General features: G+C 38.5%; 2 protein-coding genes across 3 annotated transcripts in view; one reads left to right on the forward strand and one right to left on the reverse strand.

The window, feature by feature from the left end:
- Positions 1-23,070, forward strand: ppp4r4 (protein phosphatase 4, regulatory subunit 4). Its single transcript, XM_079375894.1, has 25 exons — positions 1-872; positions 1,879-1,952; positions 11,013-11,115; positions 11,233-11,380; positions 12,075-12,148; positions 12,270-12,376; positions 12,552-12,659; positions 13,083-13,204; positions 13,920-14,042; positions 14,133-14,296; positions 16,589-16,708; positions 16,835-16,912; positions 17,884-17,967; positions 19,260-19,442; positions 19,531-19,636; positions 19,719-19,866; positions 19,996-20,137; positions 20,337-20,375; positions 20,512-20,583; positions 20,791-20,854; positions 20,978-21,058; positions 21,594-21,684; positions 21,821-21,882; positions 21,973-22,126; positions 22,280-23,070. The coding sequence occupies exons 1-25, from the start codon at positions 768-770 to the stop codon at positions 22,323-22,325; spliced, it is 2,598 nt and encodes an 865-aa protein (XP_079232020.1). The 5' UTR covers positions 1-767; the 3' UTR covers positions 22,326-23,070.
- serpina10a (serpin peptidase inhibitor, clade A (alpha-1 antiproteinase, antitrypsin), member 10a) overlaps positions 22,536-26,304 on the reverse strand; it is a 7,825-nt gene continuing 4,056 nt past the window's right edge. For both annotated transcript variants that reach the window (XM_079375896.1, XM_079375895.1), the window contains exon 6: positions 22,536-23,364. In XM_079375896.1, coding sequence (XP_079232022.1) covers positions 23,176-23,364 — 189 coding nt within the window. In that variant the 3' untranslated portion in view covers positions 22,536-23,175. The remainder of the gene's footprint in view (positions 23,365-26,304) is intronic.

Consider the following 26,304-nt stretch of genomic DNA (forward strand, 5'->3'; position numbering starts at 1 on the left):
GCTGTCTCCATGGAAACCAGTTTAGTTGGTGCAGTGCGTTTGCGTGGTTTGAATATTCCTGCTTGCTAGCACATCCACAATATAAAAGACGTAGCTTTTATGAAACGATCCGTGTTGCCATTTGAGCTAGATTTACAGAGGATTACTTGAGGTGAGCATAAACTTGACAAAATGCACGGCTTTCTCGAGAGGAGTTTTTTCGACAGGCCATTTTTTTCAACTTTGTTGTCGTATTATTAGCGAGCTTACGCCAACCGAGGCAGGCAGGCGAACAGGTATGTGACCAGGTTAACCTGCAAATGTAGTTTACTGCGCGCTTCCATTGAGGAATATCAGGGATATTTTCTTCATATGACAACAGCCATATCTGGATGGTTCTTATCATTAGCGGGGGAAGGATTTCATTTTTGACCACCAGCACGCGGTGACGACAAGCACTCGACATCTCGAGCTGCTCCAGTGGGAAAACGAATCCATCTTTTTCTCGGAAAGTAAGAAACACTTTTATCGCAGGAATCCCTTACTACGTGCCGTCAGCGCACGCGCGTCAGCTGAAAGCGCGTGTAGAAACCGCACAAACAATTGAACACCACGCAAATAAATTAGTGATAGATCCAGCTTTGCAATCAGTGGGACGCGTTTGTCGTGGGAGGACTGTCCTCTCTTCATCAAAGACATCACATCAGTCATTCACTGTCAAAGTAGCCACAATAATGACAGGACTTTGACACCCGCGTCTGACACATTGACTAAGACACTTAGGACAGATGTTTGTCAGGAAAATGACGCCGAGCCAGTCCAGTTTGTTTGGAGAGATAGATGACCTGCAGGATCTTACTTTCATCGAGAGACCCATACGCAGGAGCCTGAAGGTATGTTTAATATTTTCTTCTCTGCTAAATATTTGCTTTGTATAGTTCTCTTTAGCTGCTTAACGAAAACTGTAACAATGAGGCATTTAATGATTGAATGCTTGCTGTAGGCTATCTTAAGAGCGGAGGAATCTTTTGGGCGCTCAGCTGATTTCTTCAGGGAAAGACTAAAACAGAAAACATTCACGCTTATTTTGTTGCGCGCACCACGACTGTTTATTCTACATTATCGCGTCGTACACTCTATTATCTTTATTTGAAGTAGTAACTACTGTACTAGCATCCTTATGGAAGGACCGGGGTTGCCCACTTCAGTCTGCTGAGTGACGCAGTTTCTGTCAGCTGTCCGCATCACCGCTTCGCCTCCTCGTTTTCGCGCCTCACACTGCGGAATAGAGGATTTCCACTTCAAACCAGAACGTTATTCCTATCACTACCGCGAATTCCTTCACGTAAAGCGGTTGCATTCGCATGGAGCTGTGTGAACGTCGTGTTGGGCGTCTCTGCAATCATGTACCTGGCAGCAGTGAAGTTGAGCAAGGATACTCTCTCATCTCTCAGCATCACGTATGCGGGTCGCGGGAATAATGCAACGTCTACAGAGGGGGCGGGTGTTTTCTGTCCCTTATCTTTTTTTTAATGGGGAGGTTCCAAAGAAAAGCATCGTGGCTCTGAGAGCCCTAAAGTAATAGACTAGGCACCCACACATGGCTCCCGTCCCCCACACTATCTCTTCCCACGCAGTCCCTCTTGCCTCGCATCCTGCCTCCCTGCAGCCTCCTCACATATTTGGCTGAGTCATCTGTAATGGTATCTTGCCCAATTACTGGCCGTTCTTTATTTAAGATGCACAACTTTTGCAGATTTTCGTCTTTGCTATGGAGAAGCTCAACATTTTATGCTAATGACTTTTGCTTCCTTCTTTTTTAGAGCTCTGTGTTTTTTGTAAAGTGCTGATAGCAAGGCCAGGTTTCATAGCTGTTTGTCTTGTTTCCACCATTTGCAGACTGCAGAAGAGATTGACAAGCTCACTGTGGATGAAGATCTGAATGACATAGAGCGAGCAGTCTACCTTCTCAGGTAAAATATGACCCATTTGTGGTAGTGCCACTATGACTGATCTATTTTGTAATTTTTTTTAGGGCTTGGTTTGTTAGTTTTTAAATGGTTAGGTCCAAGTTTGCTAGATTAAAAGCCAGTTCACACCAGGAATACAAACTGTAACGATACATCTATACCAGTTATCGACAACCTTCTTTTTATTATAAGCGCGAGCTGCATGTCGTCTTAAATGCTTGAGTTCTTTAAAGTCATGTGCATTCTGATTGGTTGTCAATGTTTTATCGTTCATCAGCTTGAAAAAAGACTACTTCTGAATTCTTTAAAGCTGTGATGCGATGGTAGAAGTGTCAGATCATTTCTTCCATATTGTGACATACATCAGAGTTACAATATTATCAAAAAAATATGCATGGGAGGGACTTGGTTGTTGATTGGATGGATAGATTCTTCCACTTAAATCGTTTACATAATATAATATTACCACTATACATTTATTGACAAACAGGTGCCATTTTTATTTCTCTTAAAAAAGATATCACTTGAACAAGATTCAAACATAAACCTCTTAAGCCGCATCATCTCATTTTCAGGTAGGAGGCCAAGGCCTCTAGGGTTGACAGTTTTGTTTCTAGTTAAAACTATGCCATGCTTTGCATCATTAGTCAAGTCTATGGGTTCCAGATTGAAATCAGTTGTGCTCATTACTTTTTCTTTCCACTTGACACTCTGGAAACTGTTTACCCCCGCCAGCATTGTTGGCTGCAACTGTTTAGCCAGATGTGTATCCAGGGTAAGCTGACCGCACAACAACTTCTCAATGCTTGCTGACTGGCACAGAACATCCAGCTCAGTGGGTCAGGGCAGGCGGTGTCATCGCTGCTGTACTAGTCTTATGAATAATGGATCTTTTGAATACTCACTGATATCTAGGTAGAGCTAGCTTACTGCATGCTTATCTCGTAGGACTTCAGGGAGTCACCACTCTAAAGTTTCAATGTTCCTGTCGCTCTGATGCAGGTTTAGCAGTGATATAGTGTTATCTGATCATTAAAGTTGAATAGATATGGTGCTGATTACTAAGAAGACGGAGTTACAATTTTATCAGATTTACCTAGAATCTGCACATCTAGGGTTTGTCTAATTTTACAGTATCATCACTTTATAGTTAGCAAATGAACATCAGTATATCCTCGGTTAAACTTTGTTTTAGTCGAGTTTTAGACAAGTTTAAAAACTTTAAGAACATTTCAAGCTGAACAATGAACAAAAGTTATAATAGAGGGGACACTTTTAATGACGAGATTTTATTTATACAGTATAGTTTGTTTTGTTTTTATACCTGTTTATGAGCATTAAGAGAACATAAACCAATACAAAAGGGTACTTCAGGAAAATTGTATCTTAAAAGTGGTTGTTACATGTTGGGTTTTTTGTGACTGTTCGATGTCGGGTTTTCTGTTTTCCCCTGTGTCCTAGTTCAGTTTAATTAGTCATTGTGTACACCTGTCCTTCCCAATTATCTGCCCCTTTATAAGTTCCTGTCTTTGTTAGTCTCACCGTCGGTTATTGTCTCTATTATTGATGTGTGTGCACTCCCTTGAATGTATTCTGCTCCTGGATTCTTGATTAAAAGAAAGTGTTATTGTCTATTCTCGTCGTGCGCTCCTTGTTCCGCACAGCATCCGTAACATAATAACCGACCAAAACAGCAAGTTTGCGGCGTTTTTCCCCCGTTTTATTTTTCCGGTTTTTGCCAAGTTTTTTATTTTTTATTATGGATCCCGGTGTCCTCGTCCTCCTGTTGGAACAGGGGGATCGCTCTCTCGAGGACCACACAGAGGATTTTTTATTCCTGGCCAACTTAACACACTTCCCGGACTACTGCCTCTGCTCGTTCTACGAAGCTGGACTGAACAACACCACACGTGGGCAGTTGTCCGGGGACGGTCCTCGAGAGAGCCTCGCCGCCTTTATCGAGTGGGTGCTGGTGTCTTGCAAATCGCATCTCACCGTGGACCTCGCAGAGAATGACACCAGCCCCACTCGGGACCCAGCGCCCAGTCCACTACCACCCCGCAGCGCGGAGCTGCCCGAGCCCACCGCAGACGGAGAGCCAGAGCCTGCCGCGGTCGTTGAGCCATCGCCATCAGGAGCGACAGAGCTGCCGATCGTCCCGGAGCCCGAGCCCCAAACGTCTGACCAGGTGCGAGAGCCGGCAGTGCATCCGACGGTGGAGAAAGTTGTGGAGATCGCGGGGGCGATGGAACGCCCCGCCCACGGCGCCACCGCTGAGGGTGAGCATGAATTGGACCTGGGTAACCTCATTGACTTCCACTCTGACACGATCATCCCTAAGCCAGCTCCTGTATTGAACTTCTGGGAAATTATCCCACCCGACCTCCCTCTCCCACCGCCTCTCATTGATCTGGTTCCTACTCCAACACCCTCATCGCCTGAGTTCGTCAGCCCCTCTGCTCACCCTCAGCTCACCATCTGTGGCGTGGGTTCGCCGCGGGTCTGCCGACCTCCAGCTCTGTTGGCGTTGAGTCTGGAGGATCCCTCGTCTCCGCCCTCAGCCTCCGAGACCCAGACTCCGCCTCAGTCCGGCGACCCTGCGGCTCCACCATGCCTTCAAGCTCCCTCGGCTCCACCGGATCCCGTCTACCCACCAGCTCCACCGGGCTCCCTCGTCCTTCCGGCTCCGCATTGGTCAGTCGTCCCCCTACCTGCACCTCAGGACTACTCTCCTTGGGCTGCGCCCCGTCCCTTCGTCCCTCCGGCTCCGTTGGGCTCCTCCTTCCCTCCTGCTCCACCTATGTCCTCTGTCGCTCCGGCTCCGCCGCGGCCATCCGGATCTCCGCCTGCGCCGAGGTCGCCGAAGACATCTGCTCCGCCTTGGACCTCCGGATCTTCGGCGTCACCCTGGCTCTTCGGCTCTCTGTCTCCACCTCGGGCTCCACCACCACCTGCTCCGCCGCCGTTGGTCGGCCCCATGGAGTCGGCGGTCCCTCCTCCACCATGGCTCCTCCCTCCGTCGGCTCCCCGTGGGCCACCATCTGGACTGTGGCCTGGGTCGTCATCTGGCTCCTCCTGTTCCTGGCTCCCCCTTGGCTCCTCCCACCCTCCACTCCCCCATGGACTTATTGTTTGGACTCTCTTATGTTTATTCCCTGCCACCCTCCGGTTCCACACCCTCCTCCAGATCCCCCACCCGCCCTCCTCAGTTGTTACGTTACGGCGTGAGGCCACGCCTTGCCGGGAGGGGGCGATATGTTACATGTTGGGTTTTTTGTGACTGTTCCATGTCGGGTTTTCTGTTTTCCCCTGTGTCCTAGTTCAGTTTAATTAGTCATTGTGTACACCTGTCCTTCCCAATTATCTGCCCCTTTATAAGTTCCTGTCTTTGTTAGTCTCACCGTCGGTTATTGTCTCTATTATTGATGTGTGTGCACTCCCTTGAATGTATTCTGCTCCTGGATTCTTGATTAAAAGAAAGTGTTATTGTCTATTCTCGTCGTGCGCTCCTTGTTCCGCACAGCATCCGTAACAGTGGTTTATCATGTTTAGAGGTCTAATATAGGTCTGAATGTAATATTTATGTATTTGAATTGCATATGATTTTCATTCATTTAGATTACGCCGTTCTAACTAACAAACAAGAAAACCTAATGTGATTCATATTTGTCAGTCATATATACTGTAAATGAAACAGTTAAAATTTCTGCACTCAAAAAATATAATGGCATGGTTTTATTAATACATTTTTTTGCATTTATTTGAATTTATCTAAATAATCATGTTTTTAAAATGCTTGTATTGAAATAGAATCAACAAATCTGTTTCAACATATTTTTGAGAACAATTACATGGATAAAATATGGCTAGACAATTAGAATATATTATTGATGATAAATGTATAAACATATACTGTATATAACTGAACAAATATGCATCACATTAATAGCATTAGTTTATTGATGCTAAAACTGTGGATGGAAAATTTATATGCAATTCAAATACATAAATCTTTTTGAGTGTATACTGTATATACATATTAATAGATTTTCATTTATCTGTTTGGCAGACATTTTTATCCAAAGCGACTACATTTCTATCAGTCCTTGCATTCCCTGAAAATCAAACCACAACCTTGCCGTTCACTTTTTTTGCTGTGTGAATTCTCAGTTAGTATATAGACATATTTTCACATCATCAGTCTAGTTGGAACACCATTGTTTTTGACATTTATGGAGTCAGTTTCTATGGTCCAGCTCTCTCTATTAAGTTCTTGTTCCCCAGTCCATGATATATTTCTTGCTACTAGAATAACATATCAGCAGTTGACCTGTTATCTGATTACATGCTGTTTACTTCCATGCTATACAGAGATGAAAATGCTTGGACCAAATATCTAAACTATTTCTTATTTTGCTTTTTGACCCAAAACTCAGACACTTCCCTTTTTTGAAGGTCTGATTTTGTCCATCTTTAACCTATAAAACCTTGCTTGTGCTAATTAAGTCCCAGAGTCGGTCCACAGCCGACTCCCTCGGGTGGCAAACTAGTTCTGAGAACAATTTAATTTTCCCTGTTCGCTGTCATTTGGCACGTAAACAGCAGACTGCCAGAGCATCTGTAAGATGACAGGAAAGATAGTGCTTGTTAAGAAATGGATAAATGATTAAAAGAGGAGGTGTTTCTGATGTGCAGACACCTCATAGATTATGGTTACGCAAACGTGGTGCCATCTTAGTGAGACATTTTTAACAGTTTGCACACCTATTCATTTTGAATTGTATAAACCAATATCATATTTCAGTGTATCAACATTGTCAAGTTGTTTGTTGTCTGTGACAACTTTGTAATTCTTCTCAATTATAAAGCTTGCCTTGAATAATCCACACTGATATCAAGTAACCCTTCAGAATACCCAATTCTCAGGTTTACATGACGGCCTAATACACAATGCTTTTTACATTTCAAATGCTTTGCATGCCTTGCAAAAATATGGGCGTTGCAAATATGATACACTATGCTGCAATAAGAGATTACTCTGGAACTGTGCATTTCAGTCAGTTCGAGTAGCAGGTAAACACTCACTGCCTCTGATAAAGTAAGACTTGGCCAGAGAAGTTGCTGCTACCAACTTTTAGGTACTGCGAGTTTAGATGAGGCTCAGTGGGAGATTTTTCCATTCTGGTGTGCTGATGTCAGGAACAGTACTGAATGCGTCACTGCTCTTGCTGAGAGTCATACTGATGAGGCGGCAGGGTTTTACTGTAAGACATGCCCTTTGTTGTTTGTGTCAGGACGTGTTTGTTGTAATGACTCTGTTAGGGTATTGTACTGTACACTCCAGGTGTTTGGTTAGCATGGCCCCAGTACCCCTGCTGGTAGATGTCTGTAATTACATGATCTATATTGACGTTCATTAAAACATTTTTGATGATTTTTACATGAATTTGTCAGTCTTCAAAACATTGATATTTCTTTAAGAGCATTATGGAATGAAGGATGTGCATAATAGAAGAAAGTGTCATTTGTAGGGAATGAAATGATTGTTCACAGACAGACTGCAAACAGCCTGTGCTCTTCACTTTCTTCCCAGCATCATCATTGGCCCTGTTGGGGTTGGAAGGATTAGAGAGGCTGCCAAATGTAAACTAATTACTAAGTGGGCTTTGTTTAGGTTTCATTACAGTCCTGCTGGCTCAACAATCAACTGCCGACTCATTTCTTTTGGAGGGGGAGAATTGAAACAGTGTGTCACTTTTTGCCACTGCATGTTGCTTTCTCCGATTCTCTCTCTTTCCAAACTTTGTGTAGAAACTCGAGACACTTGAGCTCAGCCAGGGTTTGATGTGAATTGCTTTACTGGTCCCTTTTCAAAGATTCCAAACACAAGGTAAATTGTTTCCAAAATGAGCCTTTCTAAACATATTTTGTCATATAACCTTCCATAGGAAAGAAGATTGTGTTTTTCCTAGACAGCAATGAGATAAATGGAGAAAAAACTGAGACTTGTTTTCCATTTTGGTTTTCAGATTATTTCAGAGAAATAGACAGATGTAATCTCACATTAGTTTCCTCTAGAGAATCAGATTTGCCAAAGTCTGCAATCAGCAATCATAGATTTCATTAAGAACTCAATCATTCTTCACTAGATTCTTCCTAAATCAAATGATCGAAGCCAGTGTTCCCCACTTTCATAATTTTGCTCTGTTCATTTAATTTTATAGCTCCATTTAGTATGTTACCAATTATCTAATTTGTTTCTTTTTTTCTTTTTTATTTCTCTTAATTTTACAAGAAGCATATCTGAAATCTCCATGAGGTCTCTTGAGCTATGAAAAAGCAACTTCTAAATGCAATAAAATGTTCTTATAGGCTGAGGCCATTGTGTTTCGTTCACTCACCAGGGAAATCTAATTACAAATGCGAGCGTAGCTCTTTTTACTTTCTGACCACTTTCCAGCTAGGACCTGGTCGGAGCAAACAGAGACTCGAGGCTCACGGCAGTGGGATTGCGTTTCCAAACCATTCAGCACCTGGTCGTTAGCTGATTATGTCTTTCGTCTTCGTATAGATGGCAGCTGCTCTTCTCTCTTCATGGTCCCTCTGTCATTTAGAGTATAAACACAGGCTTTGCTGAGGTGCAGCACATTATTGACCATATTCAAAAAGTGCACAAAGCATGACTGCATTACTCTCTTCTTAGACAAACTTGGCAGCAGGTCAGGCTGTTTCTTGGTTATTAAATAACCGTCTGCCAACAAAGGACACAGGAGGACAACCTATCCCTGAAAAAGTAATGAATACCTGTTTATGGTTCATTATTTAGAACAACAGCACACATGAGAGACTGATAGACACAAGAGTGTTCAGAGAGAACGTCTAGGAGGTTCAGCTGCACTAAGCTTTAGAGGGTTCTGCTTCAATGGTAAAAACAACTACAGCACAATGGTTCTATAAATAATCTGAGCATGTAGGCGTTTCCTTCACATTTATGGCTACTTGCACATTTCATCCAAAATAAAATGGCTAAAATCTTTAAAAAGAAAATTAAAGGTAGTAATTAAAGGTCATGATTCTGTTGTGCTCTCTTTTTTTCCTATAGTCAATAGTTCTCAGACATTATACTGACGTGTTGGCGTAAACATTTGTTTATTAGTGCAATTTGAATTCTTAAAATCTGCTGGTCATGTGATCTCAAGTTGGTGGCCACTGTGAGAGTGATCTGCCTCATGTAGAATAAAATAGCTTGTTTGATTTATTGTCTTTTTTTTTAAGGCAATTAAAGGTGGGGTAAGCGATTTCTGGTAGCCAATGTTGATATTTGAAATCACCAAAACAAACACGCCCCTACCCCAAAAGGCTCTTGCCCCTATTTTGATAGCTCCGCCCCACACATATGTACGTAACCCAGGCAACGATTAGTTCTGTGAAACAAAGCAAAACCATTATGTGCTTTGGCTTCACATAAGAGACCATTGTGATCAACAGATGGCAAGCATGCAACTAGGGCATCATCTGCTAGAATAGGAAAGAAGTGCTTCCTGACCAAATGCGAAACAAGTGTTAACTAGTACAAAGAAACCTACCGTAATATACATACAAGAAAACAAGCCAACACAAGTTGTTTTAATTAATCCAAGTATTGACCTTGCATCTGAAGACGAGGATTGGTTCATTGTCCTATAAATCAAATGTTCCCTAAATGTAAATCAATGTTTTCTAATTTCCTTATTCATACAGTCAGCAAGGAGTCTCCGCCCACTTGTGAATAAAAACAGTTCTCGGTTACCATAGTTACCTATTGTTCTAATGGGGAAAATATCTTATAGGTTTGCTATTTTTGAAAACAAAAACATTCCAAAAACTTAATGTGGACAAGGACATTTACATATTTGAATAATGCAAAAAACAAACAAACAAAAAAACATTAGTCATTATTATTCGTGACTTGACTATTTGCTGAATTAGAATTTCAGTAACCACCCCATAAGAGTCAAATAGGGACCTCATTTTTCAATTATATAATTAGAATATTATTTTCAGCAGCATTCAATATTCTTTCTAAGAAAAAATATATTCTGAAGAAAATTTCTTTGGAATTTTTCAAAAATTGCACAGAAACATTCTCACAAACTTTTTTATGAGAATATATATTAAGAATTTTCTTAAGAACATTTTTGTGAATGTAGCCCTTTTTTAAGGATACAGTTGAATAAAAGAAGCTAAAACAGGGCTGTCATTACAAGGACCGGACTGGCTCGAAGACCTGGCGGGCAAAACACCCATAGAACTGCAGCACAAGCCTGTCAATTTTCCATCTGTTTCCAATCCACAAATATTTAGATCATCTCTCAAAAGGATAAAAGATATGTGAACAAAATGCAAGTTTTGGCCATTTGCAATACATATAAAACACCCACCGCATCATTTCAATTAAAAACAGCATAACATGTAATATGAAAACACTTAAAGTGCATATAAAACAGTGATATATAAAGGCCAAATTCAGTATACACCTTACTGATGATGTGTACTTTATACAGGCAAGCAGATGAGCTCTGAATATGAACGCAGTGTGCTAAACGGTTGTGTTTTCTTTATAATGCTTTGCTATGGGAAAACATTTCATGTGAAACTTAGCACATTGCCTTTATATTCTGATGCATTCTGTGCTTGCCTGTACACAGTATGCATCATCAATAAGGTTTATACTGAGTTGGCCCTTTAAATATCCCTGTCTTACTATATTACTACTTAACATAAACCTCATAAAAATAACTGGTGGTCAGTAGAGGAAATCCTTGTTTAGCCCTTTAGGTGAGCGTTTCTGTAAGTGTGTGATGTCACGTGACAACTATGAATACAAGCAATTGAGCATCAAGACTGTGGAATCTAATAAATGAACAAGTGCATGTCTTCAGGAGACTGCATAATTAAAATAAATGTGGTACATGAATGTAGTACATAAAATAAGATAAATGTCAGACTTCTGAAAACGTCTGAAATACAGCAGAACTTCAACCATGTTATTTATATCACCAGCCATATTTCTATATCGTTCAGTTCTGGTGAGGATGTCCAACGGGCCAGCGTGATCATCAACCTGCCAATCCTGGTGCGTCAGAACCCAGCAGAGACCTTTCGCAGGGTGGTGCCAAAAGTCAGGGTAGGCAAAACAGTATTTCATTTATTGCTTTTTGTTGTTAAATTCCTTCCATGACTTCTTGGTACAGTATGTGCTGTTTGTGAATGATAATACAGAGCTCCTTCTTCTACCCAACAGGAAGTGCTCCATGTAGCTGGGGCGGATATGCAGCTCGCCGCAGCAGGATCTTTCCTGACCGTTCTCCAAGATGACATTGTCCTCATCCAGACACACACCCACTCAATCTTGCAGATAGTTCTCCTAAATCTCGACCACAGGGACACAGGTTACCATTTTTTGAGAAAGCTTGTAGAGCACCTGTAGAAAGTATATACAATAAATTTGATGAGTCCTTATTATTTGCAGTCTTGTGAGTGAAATGCAGTTTAACAAACACTACTGTGCAAAAATATGGGGTCAGTGCGGTCCTTTTTTGGGGGGCAAAATATGGGGTCAGTGTGGTCCTTTTGGGGGGGCTTTATTCAGTAAGGATGCATTCAATTGATTAAATGTGACAGTAAAGACATAATGTTTTGTAAGATTTCTATTTTAAATAAATGTTATTTTATTTCTGTTTATAAAAGAATCCTTAAGAAATATGCCATGGTTTTCAAAAAAGCAACACAACTGTTTTTATATTAATAAGAAATGTTTCTTGAGCACCAAATTAGCATATCAAAATGATTTCTGAAGAATCATGCGACACTGAAGACTAGATTTATGGCTGCTGAAAATTCAGCTTTGCCTTCACAGGAAAAATGTTATTTTAAAATATAAAAGGGTTATTGTAAATTGTAATAATATTTCACAATACTAGTTACTGTTGATCAAATAAATGCAACCCTGGATAAGCTTCTTTCAAAAACATTGCTTAAAATTGCTTTTAATTTTACAGAGCCCAAGCTTTTGAATTGTAGTGAAATATGCATATTTCCGCATGTCAAGGGCACAATCAGATACCATATCTTTATTTTTAATAGTGGTCAGCAATGCTTGGTTGGAGACGTTGCTGTCGGCAATTGATGCTTTACCAAAGGAAACTATCAGGCAAGAGGTAATGACAGCCGCAGTATTTTTCCTGTCTGTCATTTTTAAACCCATGATGGGATATAACATAGAAATCAGATATTAGTGTGAATTAAAATTCAGTTTGCTTTGATTGATTGTTTGCACAGATTCTGAGTCCTCTATTATCGAAACATCAGCTCTCCCAGTCTGTCCCGGCACGTCTGGCCAGCTGTCGTATCTTAGGAAAGGTTGTTGGCAAGTTTGAGTCATCAATGTGAGTTCTACAGTGGAAATGCCACTTTACCAATCAATTAAGAGGATAGGAACGCATTATATGATATTCCTAATTTTCTTTTTAAAGTAATCACGTTTAAGATGAAAAGTTTTAAAATACACTATGTGTTGGTTATTTGCTGACTTAAAATGTCTACCATGGCTTCTCTCTGCAGAGTGAAGAAAGACCTTTTGCCACTGATCAGGTCCTTATGCCAGGACGTAGAGTACGAGGTGCGCGCCTGCATGTGCCGCCAGCTGGAGAACATCACCAGGGGAATTGGGTAAAAAGATATGAAGGAGAGCTTTCGTTAAAAAGAACATTTTGTTATTTGAATATCTAATGCTGCCAAATCTAAATGACTTAATCCTATATGGAAGAGTACTGACATTGGCTCAAAGACATTAGATAGAAAAACAGAGTATATTGTATCATTTCAATTTTAAATAACATGTATAGTGTTTGTTTTTATATGCATGTTTTAGTTTATGAGTATTTGTTTTTGCCACTTGTTTTGAATGTGAGACATTGTTTTTCTCCCATATATTTAAACCAAGGGATGCAAGTTTTTCACAAAGTGACAGACTGATGCTTAAACTTAAGCACTTTGGGATATTCTGTTTGAAATAACATCTCCACTAAACATTTATGTGTACTTTATCATATGGATCATAAGACAAGTTTGTCTATATTTGCTTGTTCCCAGGCTGGACCACACTAAGGTTGAAGTGCTCCCTGAACTGGTTGAGCTGGCCCAAGATGAAGCCAGTACTGTGAGACTGGCAGCTTTTGACACCATCATCAACCTCTTAGAAATGTTTGACAGTGGTAAGTCTCTCAGTGTTTTTATTGAATGAATTTGATTCTCATGTTAGTTGTTTTATTAAAACAGAAATGACAACCGTTAATTAGTAATTTAATAAAAATACTCTTCATATGTGGATAAATATGTAGTTGGTATTCTTTGTTTGAGTATCTTTAACAAAAATGAAGCTCATTTTTTAATGTAATTCTACAAGTAAAATTGTTTGTTTTTTAATGCACTGGTTGAATTGAAATTTTAGGCTATTTTGCTTTTCTTCATTAAGCCTAATGGAAAGAAAACATCCAAAATACACATTTAACTTTGTATACTGTTATTAATCAACTTTGTATACTGTTATTAATCAACTGGGGAGGTATGGTGGTATCTATGTAGTGTCTTGCTTTAAGGGATATTACCAATGTTAATATCAGCTTTTCTGCTGTGGATGTCAGACAATCTGAAATGCAGTTAAATTACAGAGAAACAGAGAGGTGTGAAAACATTTGTACTTCCTATTATTTCACAGAGTACTGTTTGAATCACATGCTGCATACCTGCTCATATCATCAGACACTGCTTCTTTTTATTTCCATATCTTAAGTGCTTTATTTTGCATGCTGGGACATCAGATTCAGATACTGGCATGTGGCTCCTTTGTGAAAAGATGATGACACTTGTCTTACACTCTTCTCTGTCATCCTCTCACCCTCCCCTCTTTTCTCTCACCATTTTTCATAGATGACAGGTCTTGTGTCATATTTCCCTTGGTGAAGGCATTCTGTGAAAAATGCTTCAAAGGGGATGAGGCAGTGCTGGCCTCCTTGTCCTTCCAGTATGGAAAGCTTTGTCATGGGCTCTCAGGTGACTGTCCGCTTCCTTTTTACGTCTTTCTGAAATGTTTTAGGATTACAGTCCATGAGTCATGGATTTTTGTATCTCTTATTTGAACAGAGTCTTTTACTGATGAGCAGCACCTCTGGTTTCTGGAGTTTTATAAGAAGTTGTGCTGTCTGGGTTTGCAGCATGAAAATGGGCATTGTGAGAGCCAGCCCTACCCCTTGGAGCTGGAGAACAAATACGCCCTAGTGCGCAGGAACTGTGCCTACAACTTTCCTGTGAGTTTCCCTGCCTTGCATCTATATGTGTTTCTGTCTGAAGTCTAAACAAAACTGCTTTGCAGTTTATTGTAAGTCTTAATAAATGCTTTTGTTTTGCATTGCTTGTTTGGAAAGTTGATTTTTTTCAGAATAATTTTGATTTGAAGGCCTTTTGGCCAACCAATATTTTCCGACACTGTTATCTATTTTTAACGTCTGTCAGTGGAGCCAAAGTCTTCTAGAATAGCTCAACAGCTCATTTGAGGAAATTAGACCTCTGTCTGCTCCATCATCAATGTCTGAAGTGGTCCTTTGTTGTTAGTGTGGTTATATATAGCTGCAGTCACTCAGAATAAGTTTGCGAAAAGTCTGAGATGTAAGTGGCTGAAAGTTATGTCTAAGTCGCTTTTTAAGAGGGACACAAAAGCATGATGAAATGGAACATATATGTTGTTATTCACTGATGTTGTTTTCTTCCAATGGGCTTCTTTCAGTAATTTTTTTTTTGGTGCAAATTAAATTTTATTCTGTTCCTCTTGTATTTCGGAACACTTGAAATATAGCAAACTGAAACATAGTTAAATGGTCCACTTATACAGTGGGGGAAACATATTTGATCCCCTGATGATTTTGTATGTTTGCCCACTGACGAAGAAATGATCAGTCTATAATTTTAATGGTAGATTTATTTGAACAGTGAGAGACAGAATAACAACAAAAAATCCAGAAAAACCTCTTAAAGGGAGTGCTCCTAATCTCAGTTTGTTACCTTTATAAAAGACACCTGTCCACAGAAGCAATCGATCAATCAGATTCCAAACTCTCCACCATGGCCAAGACCAAAGAGCTGTCCAAGGATGTCAGGGACAAGATTGTAGACCTACACAAGGCTGGAATGGACTTCAAGTCCATCGCCAAGCAGCTTGGTGAGAAGGTGACAACAGTTGGTGCGATTATTCGCAAATGGAAGAAACACAAAATAACTGTCAATCTCCCTCGGACTGGGGCTCCATGCAATATCTCATCTCGTGGAGTTTCAATGATCATGAGAACGGTGAGGAATCAGCCCAGAATTACATGGGAGGATCTTGTCAATGATCTCAAGGAAGCTGGGACCCTAGTCACCAAGAAAACAATTTGTAACACACTACGCCGTGAAGGACTGAAATCCTACAGTGTCCCGCAAGGTCCCCCTGCTCAAGAAAACACATGTACAGGCCCGTTTGAAGTTTGCCAATGAACATCTGAATGATTCAGAGGAGAACTGGGTGAAAGTGTTGTGGTCAGATGAGACCAAAATCGAGCTCTTTGGCATCAACTCAACTCTCTGTGTTTGGAAGAGGAGGAGGAGTGGCCTAGCCAGTCTCCAAACCTTAATCCCATAGAAGATCTGTGGAGGGAGCTGAAGGTTCGAGTTGCCAAACGTCAGCCTCGAAACCTTAATGACTTGGAGAGGCTCTGCAAAGAGAAGTGGGACAAAATCCCTCCTGAGATGTGTGCAAACCTGGTGGCCAACTTCAAGAAACATCTGACCTCTGTGATTGCCAACAAGGGTTTTGCCACCAAGTCATGTTTTGCGAAGGGGTCAAATACTTATTTCACTCATTAAAATGCCAATCAATTTATAATTTTTTTAACTGTTTTTCTGGATTTTTTGTTGTTGTTATTTTGTCTCTCACTGTTCAAATAAACCTACCATGAAAAGTATAGACTGATAATTTGTCAGTGGGCAAATGTACAAAATCAGCAGGGGGACAAATAATTTTTTCCCCCCACTGTATAATACTTTGTAGTGTTTCTATTATGTTGTTTTGGAGCTTCACGTTACTAGTTCTTTTAATATATTGTATATATAAAAAACTATAGATTTTATTTTTGTCTGAACTACATTACCATAGTAGACATCATACTACATCAAAAATACAGTAAAAACAGTAGTACTGTAAAATATCATTACAATTTATCTGCTTTCTATTTGAATGTATTTGAAAATGTTATTTATTCCTGTGATGACAAAGCAGCCATGATTCCAGTCTTAAGTGTCACATGATCCATCAGAAATCATTCTAATATGCTGATTTTGATTTGGAAAAAATTATTATTATTATCAGTGTTGAAAACCGTTGTGCTGCTTAATATTTTTGTGGAACCCATGATATTTTTTTCAGGATTCTTGATTAATGGAAAGTTCAAAAGAACAGCTTTTATTTGAAATATTTATTTTAAGATGACTTTCTTGAATTATTATAAGCATATTTCTGTGTGTCTGGAGTCTTGTCTGTAGATATTCTTCTCTGTATTTATTTTCAGGCCATAGTGTTATTTGCCGATCCAAACCACTTTCTGTCTGAATTATATCGTACCTTCTCAAGTCTTTGTCATGATCCTGAGATTTCAGTACGGAGGACGGCAGCTGGTGGTTTCCATGAGGTACAAACTCAGAAACTCATTTAAACATATTTTTGTCATAGTACACAATGTGACTCACATTTTGACAGGTAGCAGTGACTCAGTTCAGAATGTACAATAGCATCTTTTCTAATCCCTCTGCATTAGGTGGTCAAATTGCTGGGCCCAAATGTGCATTACATACACAAAGAGCTAATCACTTTGCTGCAGGATGACTCATTAGAGGTGAGACCTGAACAAAGGTTTGTGTGTGTGTGTGTGTGTGTGTGTGTGTGTTTGTTTATTAAAAGAGCTTTCAGCTGTCTGTGACAGCTTCAGTCAGCACAGTCATTTCCTTGCCACACTGTGCTGTGCGAGACATGGCAACTTTCTTCACAGAAAGATTCGGTCTTTCTCAGAACCTCTACTGACCGCTGAGTTCACTTGAACAAATAGACGTCTGACCATTCAAAACCCCCTCCTCGCAAAGTCAACGGAGCTTATGTAACTTTTGTATTTGGATGCACATTATTTAGGCAAGAAATTCCCTTCAGGAGTGTGTGTGAAGCAGAGAAATAAAATTATTTGGTTCTGTCTTTGTAATAGATTAACAAAAATGAACTACTGTACCTGTAGACCTTAAAGATAAAGTGTGTAATTTTTGCATCACTTAAATGGAATTGGAAAAAATGGCAGGTTTTCCAAAAACTCCCCCATTTACAATAGATCACAATTTGATTTTATATTTGAAAACTGTTTTAGCATTAAAAACGCTACACGCATCACCTTTAACACCAAACTACCAAAAATTCTTCATTGAGCCAGACATACCGTGCCTACGTGTGTGTATGAAGCTGTGTGCACAAGTGTGTGAGTCTTTGCGGAGGTTGCATGCAACTGTGTAGGATGAATGAATGCATTGCACCTCCCTAGCTAAGGCTAGAGTGTGGTATTGTTTATTCTGTCATGATCATCTGAGCGGTGTTAGTCACACACTGCATTAGCATCCACTATAGTGCAAAGCCATCAGGCATAGTGATTTTCATGATTAATGATGATGGAAACCCAACATTATAAACTATCTATTATAGTCAGTGATCTCACACCAACTTGTCCAACCAATTTTAGAATCCCTTCCTGGGGTTGGTAGAAATGTGTTTCTGAAACATCTGATGATGAGAAGGCTTTGTTGATTTGCAATGCTTTTGACTCTGCAGGTATTGGATGCTCTGTTGAACAATCTTCAAGAGACTTTAGAGCTGGCCTCGTCCAGAGGAGAGGGAGCAGGGCCTGAGAGCAAGGTACCTGCTTTACTGTTTAATGCTTATAGTTAGAATTTTCTTTTGTGACTTTTTGTGATCTTTTGAACTTTTAGTTTTACCTGCAATATAATTATTGTCCTAATAGTAATAAACAAAATTACTATTTACTTAACATATTACTTAAATTTATTATTATTTTCATAAATATTTTAAGTAATATGTAATTATAATAAAATTATTTATATTTTAATTAAAATTATTAGCAAAATGGCAATAACTGTCAAACATAGCTTAATAAAACAACACAGATAGTATGAGGCTTTAAGTACTTCTAATTACTAATGAATCAAATGATATTCAATATATATCGAAGTCTCTTAATGTTCAGAATTTTGGGTTGGTTAAGAATTTTTTAAGTTTTTGTAAGAAATCTTTTATGCTCACCAATGCTGCATTTATTTGATGAAAAAATATGGTAAAAACCGAAATAGTATTACATTGGAAAATAACAATGTTCTATTTTAATATGTGACCCTGGACCACAAAACCAGTCATAAGGGTCAATTTTCTGAAATTGAGATTTACACATCATCTGAAAGCTAAATAAATATGCTTTCCATTAATGTATGGTTTGTTAGGATAGGACAATATTAGGCCGAGATACAACTATTTGTGAATCTGGAATCTGAGGGTGCAAAAAAAAATCTAAATATTGAGAAAATCGCCTTTAAATTTGTCCAAATGAAGTTCTTAGCAATGCATATTACTAATCAAAAATTAAGTTGGGATATATTTACAGTAGGACATTTATGGAACATGATCCTCACTTAATGTCCTAATGTTTTTTGGCATAAAAGAAAAATCAATAATTTTGACCCATACAATGAATTTTTGGCTATTGCTACAAATATACCCCAGCGACTTAAGACTTAAGGTTTTGTGGTTTAGGGTCACATATATTTTAGCATATTCTTGTGATGGCAAAGCTGAAATTTCAGCAGCCATTACTCCAGTCTTCAATGTTACATGATCCTTCAAAATTCATTGCAATATGCTGATTTGATGCTCATGAAACTTTCTTATCAATGTCGAAAATAGTTGTGCTGTGTAATATTTTTGTGGAAACCATGATACATTTTTTTCTGGATTCTTTCATGAATAGAAAGTTCAAAAGAACAGCATTTCAAATATTTTTTGTTCAAATGTAAAAGACTTTACTGTCACTTTTGGTCAATTTAACGTGTCCTTGCTGAATAAAATTGATTTGCAAAAAAAAAAAAGTGACCCAAACTGTTGCAATAATAGTGTATGTCTCACTCTCACCCTTACAGCAGGTGAATATACCAGACTTGGTGCCTGCCTTGGTAGCAGCAGAACAGAAAGCGGCCTCCTCGCTGCACTGGCGGGTTCATGAGAAACTCCTGCAGTGCTACTCCTGTCTGCCCCGTGTCATCTCTGGAGACCAGATCTACTTCCGCTTCTTTCAGAGGATGTTCAGCATCATCACTACCAATGTAAACCCTCTACACGCACACTCCTGCCTGTACATTCTCTCAATTTTAATTGTATATTTAATCTGTCCTTCCGTTTACGCTGTTCTAGAATGTTCTGCCAGTCCAGCGGGAAGCTGTCAGGACGTTATGTGTGTTCTTGCGCTATAACCGCAAACAGGAACAACGGCAAGAGATAATCAACAAAATAAAACAAGGTAAAAAAAGCAGGATCTGCTTATATTACATTTTTGTGTATGGGATTCAGTGAATCAGGACCGTCTCTCTTCTGAATTTAAGACCTTGCTCAAGGTAGAAGCTACTGGAATAGGCTTCGCTATCTGGACCTGTGTGAAATCACAATAGACCTCTTCTCCAAGTCGTATTTTTGCAAACATTTCCTTATTCCAGCGCTTGAGTTGGTCAGTGACCCCGTAGCCAATGTCAGGTGAATAGCTCACTTTTTTTTTAACTTCTGTTATTGCGTCCTTGTTTACTGTGCCGTGACTAATGCTTTTACACATCACTGCTTATTGTTTGTTTGTTTTCATTCAACCAAAAATAAACATTCTGGCAGGTACAAGCTCTGTTATATGTTACCCAAACTGAGATCCACCATCAAGCCAGCAGACAAACATCTACTTCAGCAGCTGGAGTTCTGTGTGCGGAAATTGTTGTGCCGTGAGAAGGACAAAGATGTAGTGGTAACTTTGCGTAAGGTGAGCCTCTCTTTATTAAAGTGTGGTCACTTTATCTAATTACTTCCATGTATGAAGTAAAGCTTACAGAGAAGTTACTTCTACGTCAAGCAGCTTTCATGATCAACTTAAACCACTGTTTTGCCTATTAAAACAGTAAATGTGAAAAATGTCATTAATAGAAGTAATTAAATCCTTAAACTGTTTTATGTTTTTTTAGACAGTTCTAGAGCTGGACAAAATGGACATAACAGAGCCGGTATTAAAGATCTGTTACTTTGACCCTTTTCATTTAGTTGATTTGACCATTTTTATACAGCATTTTTTCTTTTTCTGAACACTGTGAGATGATTTTGTTTCATGGTTAGTGATGAAATAACTCTTTATATTTATAGTATCATAAAAGGCATGAAAGAGAGCTTTTGGATCAGAAAAAGGAGAAGGAGGAGACTCTTTTACTTGAAATGGTGAGCGATTTACACTTTTTAATCAGTTTATGAAGACAGCAAGTACACTTATAATGGTAGCAAGCTTTTTTTTTCTTTTTTTACACCAAAACAATTTTATTTGGCCATTTTTGGGCCTGAAAAGACCAATAGGATTTTCATTATGTGTAAATTTAAGAAATGTAATTTTAAACATTACTGTTGTGTTTGTGGTTTTGTTACACATAGGAACTGCTGGAACGACAGCAGAGTGAGGCGAAACTAGCTGGAGATAAACAGTCGGAGAAGAAACGTGAGTGACGTTCATTCATGCTCCCTCTCTCTAACTTTGGATGTTTTACTAGCTTACATATGTACATTTCTCAAATGTATGTGGGTGTTTATTTGTTTAGTTTATAATGCTTTTGTAATGCAGAACGAGACAGCAAGTCAGGCCTCTCTGGTAGTAAAGGAATGTCAGGATCTACATCAGGAGCAACATCCTCCTCTTCTGCTGGTTAGCATGCTTCCTGATTACATTAATGTTAACTGGATAACAAAAACATTACATTTGTTTTACTATATACACTACAATTCAAAAATTTGTAGTCAGTAATTGCTTTTTAAAGAAAGTAGTACAGCAATTAAGCATTAAATTGATCATAATTGACAGATTTTTTAAATTACAAATAAATGCAGTTTTTTTTTTTTACTTTCTATTTATCAAAGAATAAATAGGAAGACCAGCAAATGCTCGAGCAGCAAATCAGTATATTAGAAGGATTTCCGAAGAATCATGTGACACTGAAGACTGGAGTAATGATGCTGAAAATTCAGCTTTGCCATCACAGGAATAAACTACATTTTAAAATATATTAAAATAGAAAACAGTTACTGTATTTTTAATCAAATGCAGCCTTGGTGAATACCAGGCCTATTTCAAAAAAAAAAATTTTTTACCAACCTAATTAAAACAATTTTTTTTTTACAAAGCTTCTAAAGGTTTGAGAATTGGAAGATGCTTATTTTCCCAACACTGATAATGTTTGCAGGTAAGGAGATGCGGAGGGCCAAACTTGCTCGCAGTCGTTCCCTCAGCGGTCATCCCACGACACCTAAGATGACAAACCCAGACAAATCCTTGTACGTAACATAATCATCTCATCGCTCTTATGCTGCTATTGCAGTGGATTGCACCAGCCGAGTTCTGTCTGGATTTTGTCATGAATTTGCCATCACCAGTTACACAGCATATTTATACACACTATTTTCTCTTTAGAAAAGTGAAGGATTCAGGAAGTTGCCCTGGATCGGGAAAGAGTGCTATGTTACCATTAAATGGTATCTAATGAAATTTCATCATGAATTATAATGACTTGTGCTCTTTGCCGCAAACTTTCTGTCGTTTACCTGTACTCGTTTGTTTTTCAGATGATAACCTGCGACCCCACCACTTTAATGTTGCTTCATCAATCTCCCCCACCGCATCATCCTCCATGCCCGTCCTGATCCGCAGCAACACGAGCAGCTCTGTGGATCACCGGAGTAACGGGAATAAAGACACACAGTCTAGGAAGCTCTCTGTGTACGTAGTGTGATCCTGTACTGTTTAATCTTAATCTTATAACCTTTTATTAATCAGGACATTTTGGGTGTAATCATTATATGATTATAAACTGGAATGATTCAGCCAGACTGATCTTGACCTCTGTGATGTTTTTCTATTCGTGTCTGACAGACAGCGGAAGTCGAATTCGTTTGGAATGCAGTCTGGGAGAGAGTGATTACCACTTTGCCTTCTGACTTAAAGCCCCTTTCTACAAGACTTTTCATTCTGCAGCAGCAGGGTCCCTCCATTTTGATGTGTCCATTCTCTTCTATACCAGAAACGGCTTAAGATATGCTGGGGCATCAGTTAAGGTCTGCATCGATACATCTCTGCCTTATTTCACACGAAAACTCACACCATGTGTCATAAAACGAAAACGAGAGTTGAGGAGTAATTGAATGTATTTAATTTACTGCCTCATTATTTTGTTTCTTGTATTATAGCATGTTTTGCAAATTCTCCGTTTTATATTTTTGAAGTGGCGAAGAGAAAAAGAAGCACTATGTATTTTTATGATTGAAGAGTTTTGGAACTCTCCATCCCATCCCACTAATGAGATTGTGCCTGGTGATGTCCAGCACCTGATTGATTATCGCCACCATCTTAGTACCCAATGAATAAAATTCATGTTGAATATGACGTGCTTTAATGAGTTGCATTTGAACAGCCTGTTAAAGTGCTGATAAGAATACTATGCTGATACTGACAAATCTCCAGAAGCACAAAAAAACAAGTTACTTGTCATATGTAACATTATACTGTGTGGTTAACACTTCATCACGCCATCAATAAATCTCCTTAATCAACCATTTCAGAAAACACTATACATTTACAGTTATTTTCTTATCAGACATTGTACTGTTATTGTATTGTACTGATACTTTTGTTTTAAAACATTAAAAACACTTGTTACATCACACAAACAAATGTTAAATTCTAAGTTGTTTTTTACAGCAAAACAACAGGTTAATCTATGAGTAGGAATAAGACTGCGAGTACACCATTGGTAATTTGTCTATTCATAATTAGTTCTTAGTTGGGTCAACCACACGTCCTATGTAGAGGATGCATTGTGTGGCCTCATGGTAGACAACAAAAATGAAGGGTCGGTTGAAAGTGAGCCTGGGAGGAAGAGGGGTTATAAAGAGATTGCTGGAGGCATCGGCCACTGACCCTCCAGTCTCATCCACCTCCACAGTGACCTTCTGTACCACCTGAAATCAAGAGACATTGGTCAATGCATGCTGATTTATTACATCATTTACTTATATATATATATATATATACATACATACATACATACATACACACACATATATTATATATTATGATATATTAATGTTAAAGTGTGTGTATGCATCCTTAATGAATAAAATAAATAATTTATTTCAAAAACAAATCTTATGGACCACAGCATGCATGCATATATATATACATATATATATATATATAGACACACACACACAGGTGGCCAAACTTATTAGAACACTAGTATTATCACCAGAAAAATGGTTTTAAATCAGTTATTCTATCTTTTGCTGTAGTGTGTCAGTAGGAAATATCAGTTTACATTTCCAAACATTCATTTTGCCATTAATTGTAATAATCCAGTGAGATCTTTGTTTTCACAAGGAGTCTGACAACAGCCAGTGCTCCACACAGAGATCTGATCTCATCATTATCCAGTCTGTCTGGAATGACATGAAGAAACAGAACAAACTGAGACAGAATAAATCCAGAAGAACTGTGGCAATGTCTCCAAGCTGCTTCAAGAAACAGCAAAAGATAGAAATAACTGACTTAAAACCATTTTTAGCTGGTGAAAATACTAGTGATCTAATAACTCTGGCTGTTGGTCCATAAGATTTATTTTTGAAAGAAATTATTGCTTTTATTAATCAAGGATGCATTGAACTGATAAAAAGCGACAGTTGAGGACATTTATAATGTTATAAAAAAAGGGATTTCAAATAAATGATGTTCTTTTGAAGATTTTATTCATGAGCACGAAATCAGCATATTAGAATGATTTCTGAAGGATTGTGTGGCATTGAATACTGATGTAATGGCTGCTGAAAATTAAACTTTGCCATCACAGGAATAAATTACATTTTAGAATATTCCAGTAGATACTGTAACTGTTTTTATAACTTGTAACATTATTTTGCAATATTACTGTTTTTATTGATTAAATTAATGCAGCCTTGGTGAGAATAAGAAACGTATGGAAGCCCATTTCCGCCAATTAATAAAAAATAAAACAAGGTAAACTCGCAATTCTGACTTTTTTTCTTGCAATTCTGAGATATAAACTCGCAATTCTGACTTTTTTTCTCAGAATTCTGAGATATAAACTCGCAATTCTGACTTTGTTTCTTGCAATTCTGAGATATAAACTCGCAATTCTGACTTTTTTTCTCTGAATTCTGAGATATAAACTCGCAATTCTGACTTTTTTTCTCCGAATTCTGAGATATAAACTTGCAATTCTGAGATATAAACTCGCAATTCTGAGATATAAACTCGCAATTTTGACTTTTTTTCTCCGAATTCTGAGATATAAACTCGCAATTCTGACTTTTTTTCTCCGAATTCTGAGATATAAACTCGCAATTCTGACTTTTTTTCTCCGAATTCTGAGATATAAACTCGCAATTTTGACTTTTTTTCTCAGAATTCTGAGATATAAACTTTTTCCTAAACCACTCTCCGTGTAAGGCTTTGCAGTGCTTTGTTCAATTTGCTATAGATGAACTATATATTGAACTAGATGAATGTTGCGTCTGAATATGATTTTTGAACAAACATAAAAATGACTCATTATTCTTTATTTCCGTGTTTTGCGCTCGCGGTTGGACAGTATACCATTACCGCCGGGCAGGGCGCGCACAGCTTTCAGACACAACATTCTTCATTTCTTTATAGTTCTGAGTTTGAGGCAGCTTCTATCGCGTTATTTTAATAACAGCTGTCAAGTAAAGAGTGTATTATTGTAACACGAGAGTGGATATATATGAATGCACGCAGGTGGATTTCCTTCACTCTCGCATAAAGCGCGCTTTCATCTCTATGTTCTTGCTATAGAATTATCTTATCTCCTGTATTTAATGTTGTAAGATATCGACCAAGCAAGACATCCCCGATGAAAATTATAAATAAATTAAGGATTCATTATTTTTAAATAAGTTTTTTAATTATTATTATTATTTAGTCAATTATATATGAAGAATTCAGATGCAAAAGCTTAAATGCCATCTGAAATTTTCTTCTAAAATTTGCATTTTTCGTTTATGTTCAGTTATTTCACTTTAATGACAATGAAAAGAACCTGTACCTGAGAAAAATGCTCATTTTAGAAGAAAATTTCAGATGGCACTTAGAGGCTTTTGCATCTGAACTCTTCATATAGGCTACAGGCCTATATAATATACATACTTCTGTGATTAAATTATCATTGCTATAGACAATAATAATATAAGTTGGTTTCGTTCTGGTTGCAGTTCTGGCTGTAAACTAGTGTAAATTCTTAGAAGCATATTCAGGAAAACGTTTATGAAAATGTCCAAACACAGGAAGCCTATATTCCAGATAAATGCCATCTAATTCAGGGGTGCAAAATTCAGTTGCTTGAGGACCACAGCCCTGCAGAATTTAGTTCCAACCCTGCTCAAAAACACTGTTGTTGTTGTTTTTTATTCAGATTTATAGCTGAACCGTGTGTATTTGGGTTGATGCTAAACTTTGCAGTATAAATGAAGTATGAATGAAGTATTATGCTCTTGAAGGACAGTCGGATTCTGCTGTACCAGCACATAAAGGGATTTCTGGAAATAAAGCTGCCGATGAGCTATCAATAATAGTGTTACAATAATGCACTCTTTACTTGACAGCTGTTATTAAAATAACGCGATAGAAGCTGCCTCAAACTCAGAACTATAAAGAAATGAAGAATGTTGTGTCTGAAAGCTGTGCGCGCCCTGCCCGGCGGTAATGGTATACTGTCCAACCGCGAGCGCAAAACACAGAAATAAAGAATAATGAGTCATTTTTATGTTTGTTCAAAAATCATATTCAGACGCAACATTCATCTAGTTCAATATATAGTTCATCTATAGCAAATTGAACAAAGCACTGCAAAGCCTTACACGGAGAGT

Source organism: Barbus barbus (genome assembly GCF_936440315.1).
Source record: "Barbus barbus genome assembly, chromosome: 24".
NCBI classification, from domain to species: domain Eukaryota; kingdom Metazoa; phylum Chordata; class Actinopteri; order Cypriniformes; family Cyprinidae; genus Barbus; species Barbus barbus.

Coding starts and splice junctions, on each gene's coding strand:
- ppp4r4 (XM_079375894.1), top strand. CDS start 768: ATGTTTGTCAGGAAAATGACGCCGAGCCAGTCCAGTTTGTTTGGAGAG. Junction 13,205..13,919: donor CTTAGAAATGTTTGACAGTG/GTAAGTCTCTCA, acceptor CATTTTTCATAG/ATGACAGGTCTTGTGTCATA. Junction 14,043..14,132: donor GCTTTGTCATGGGCTCTCAG/GTGACTGTCCGC, acceptor TTATTTGAACAG/AGTCTTTTACTGATGAGCAG.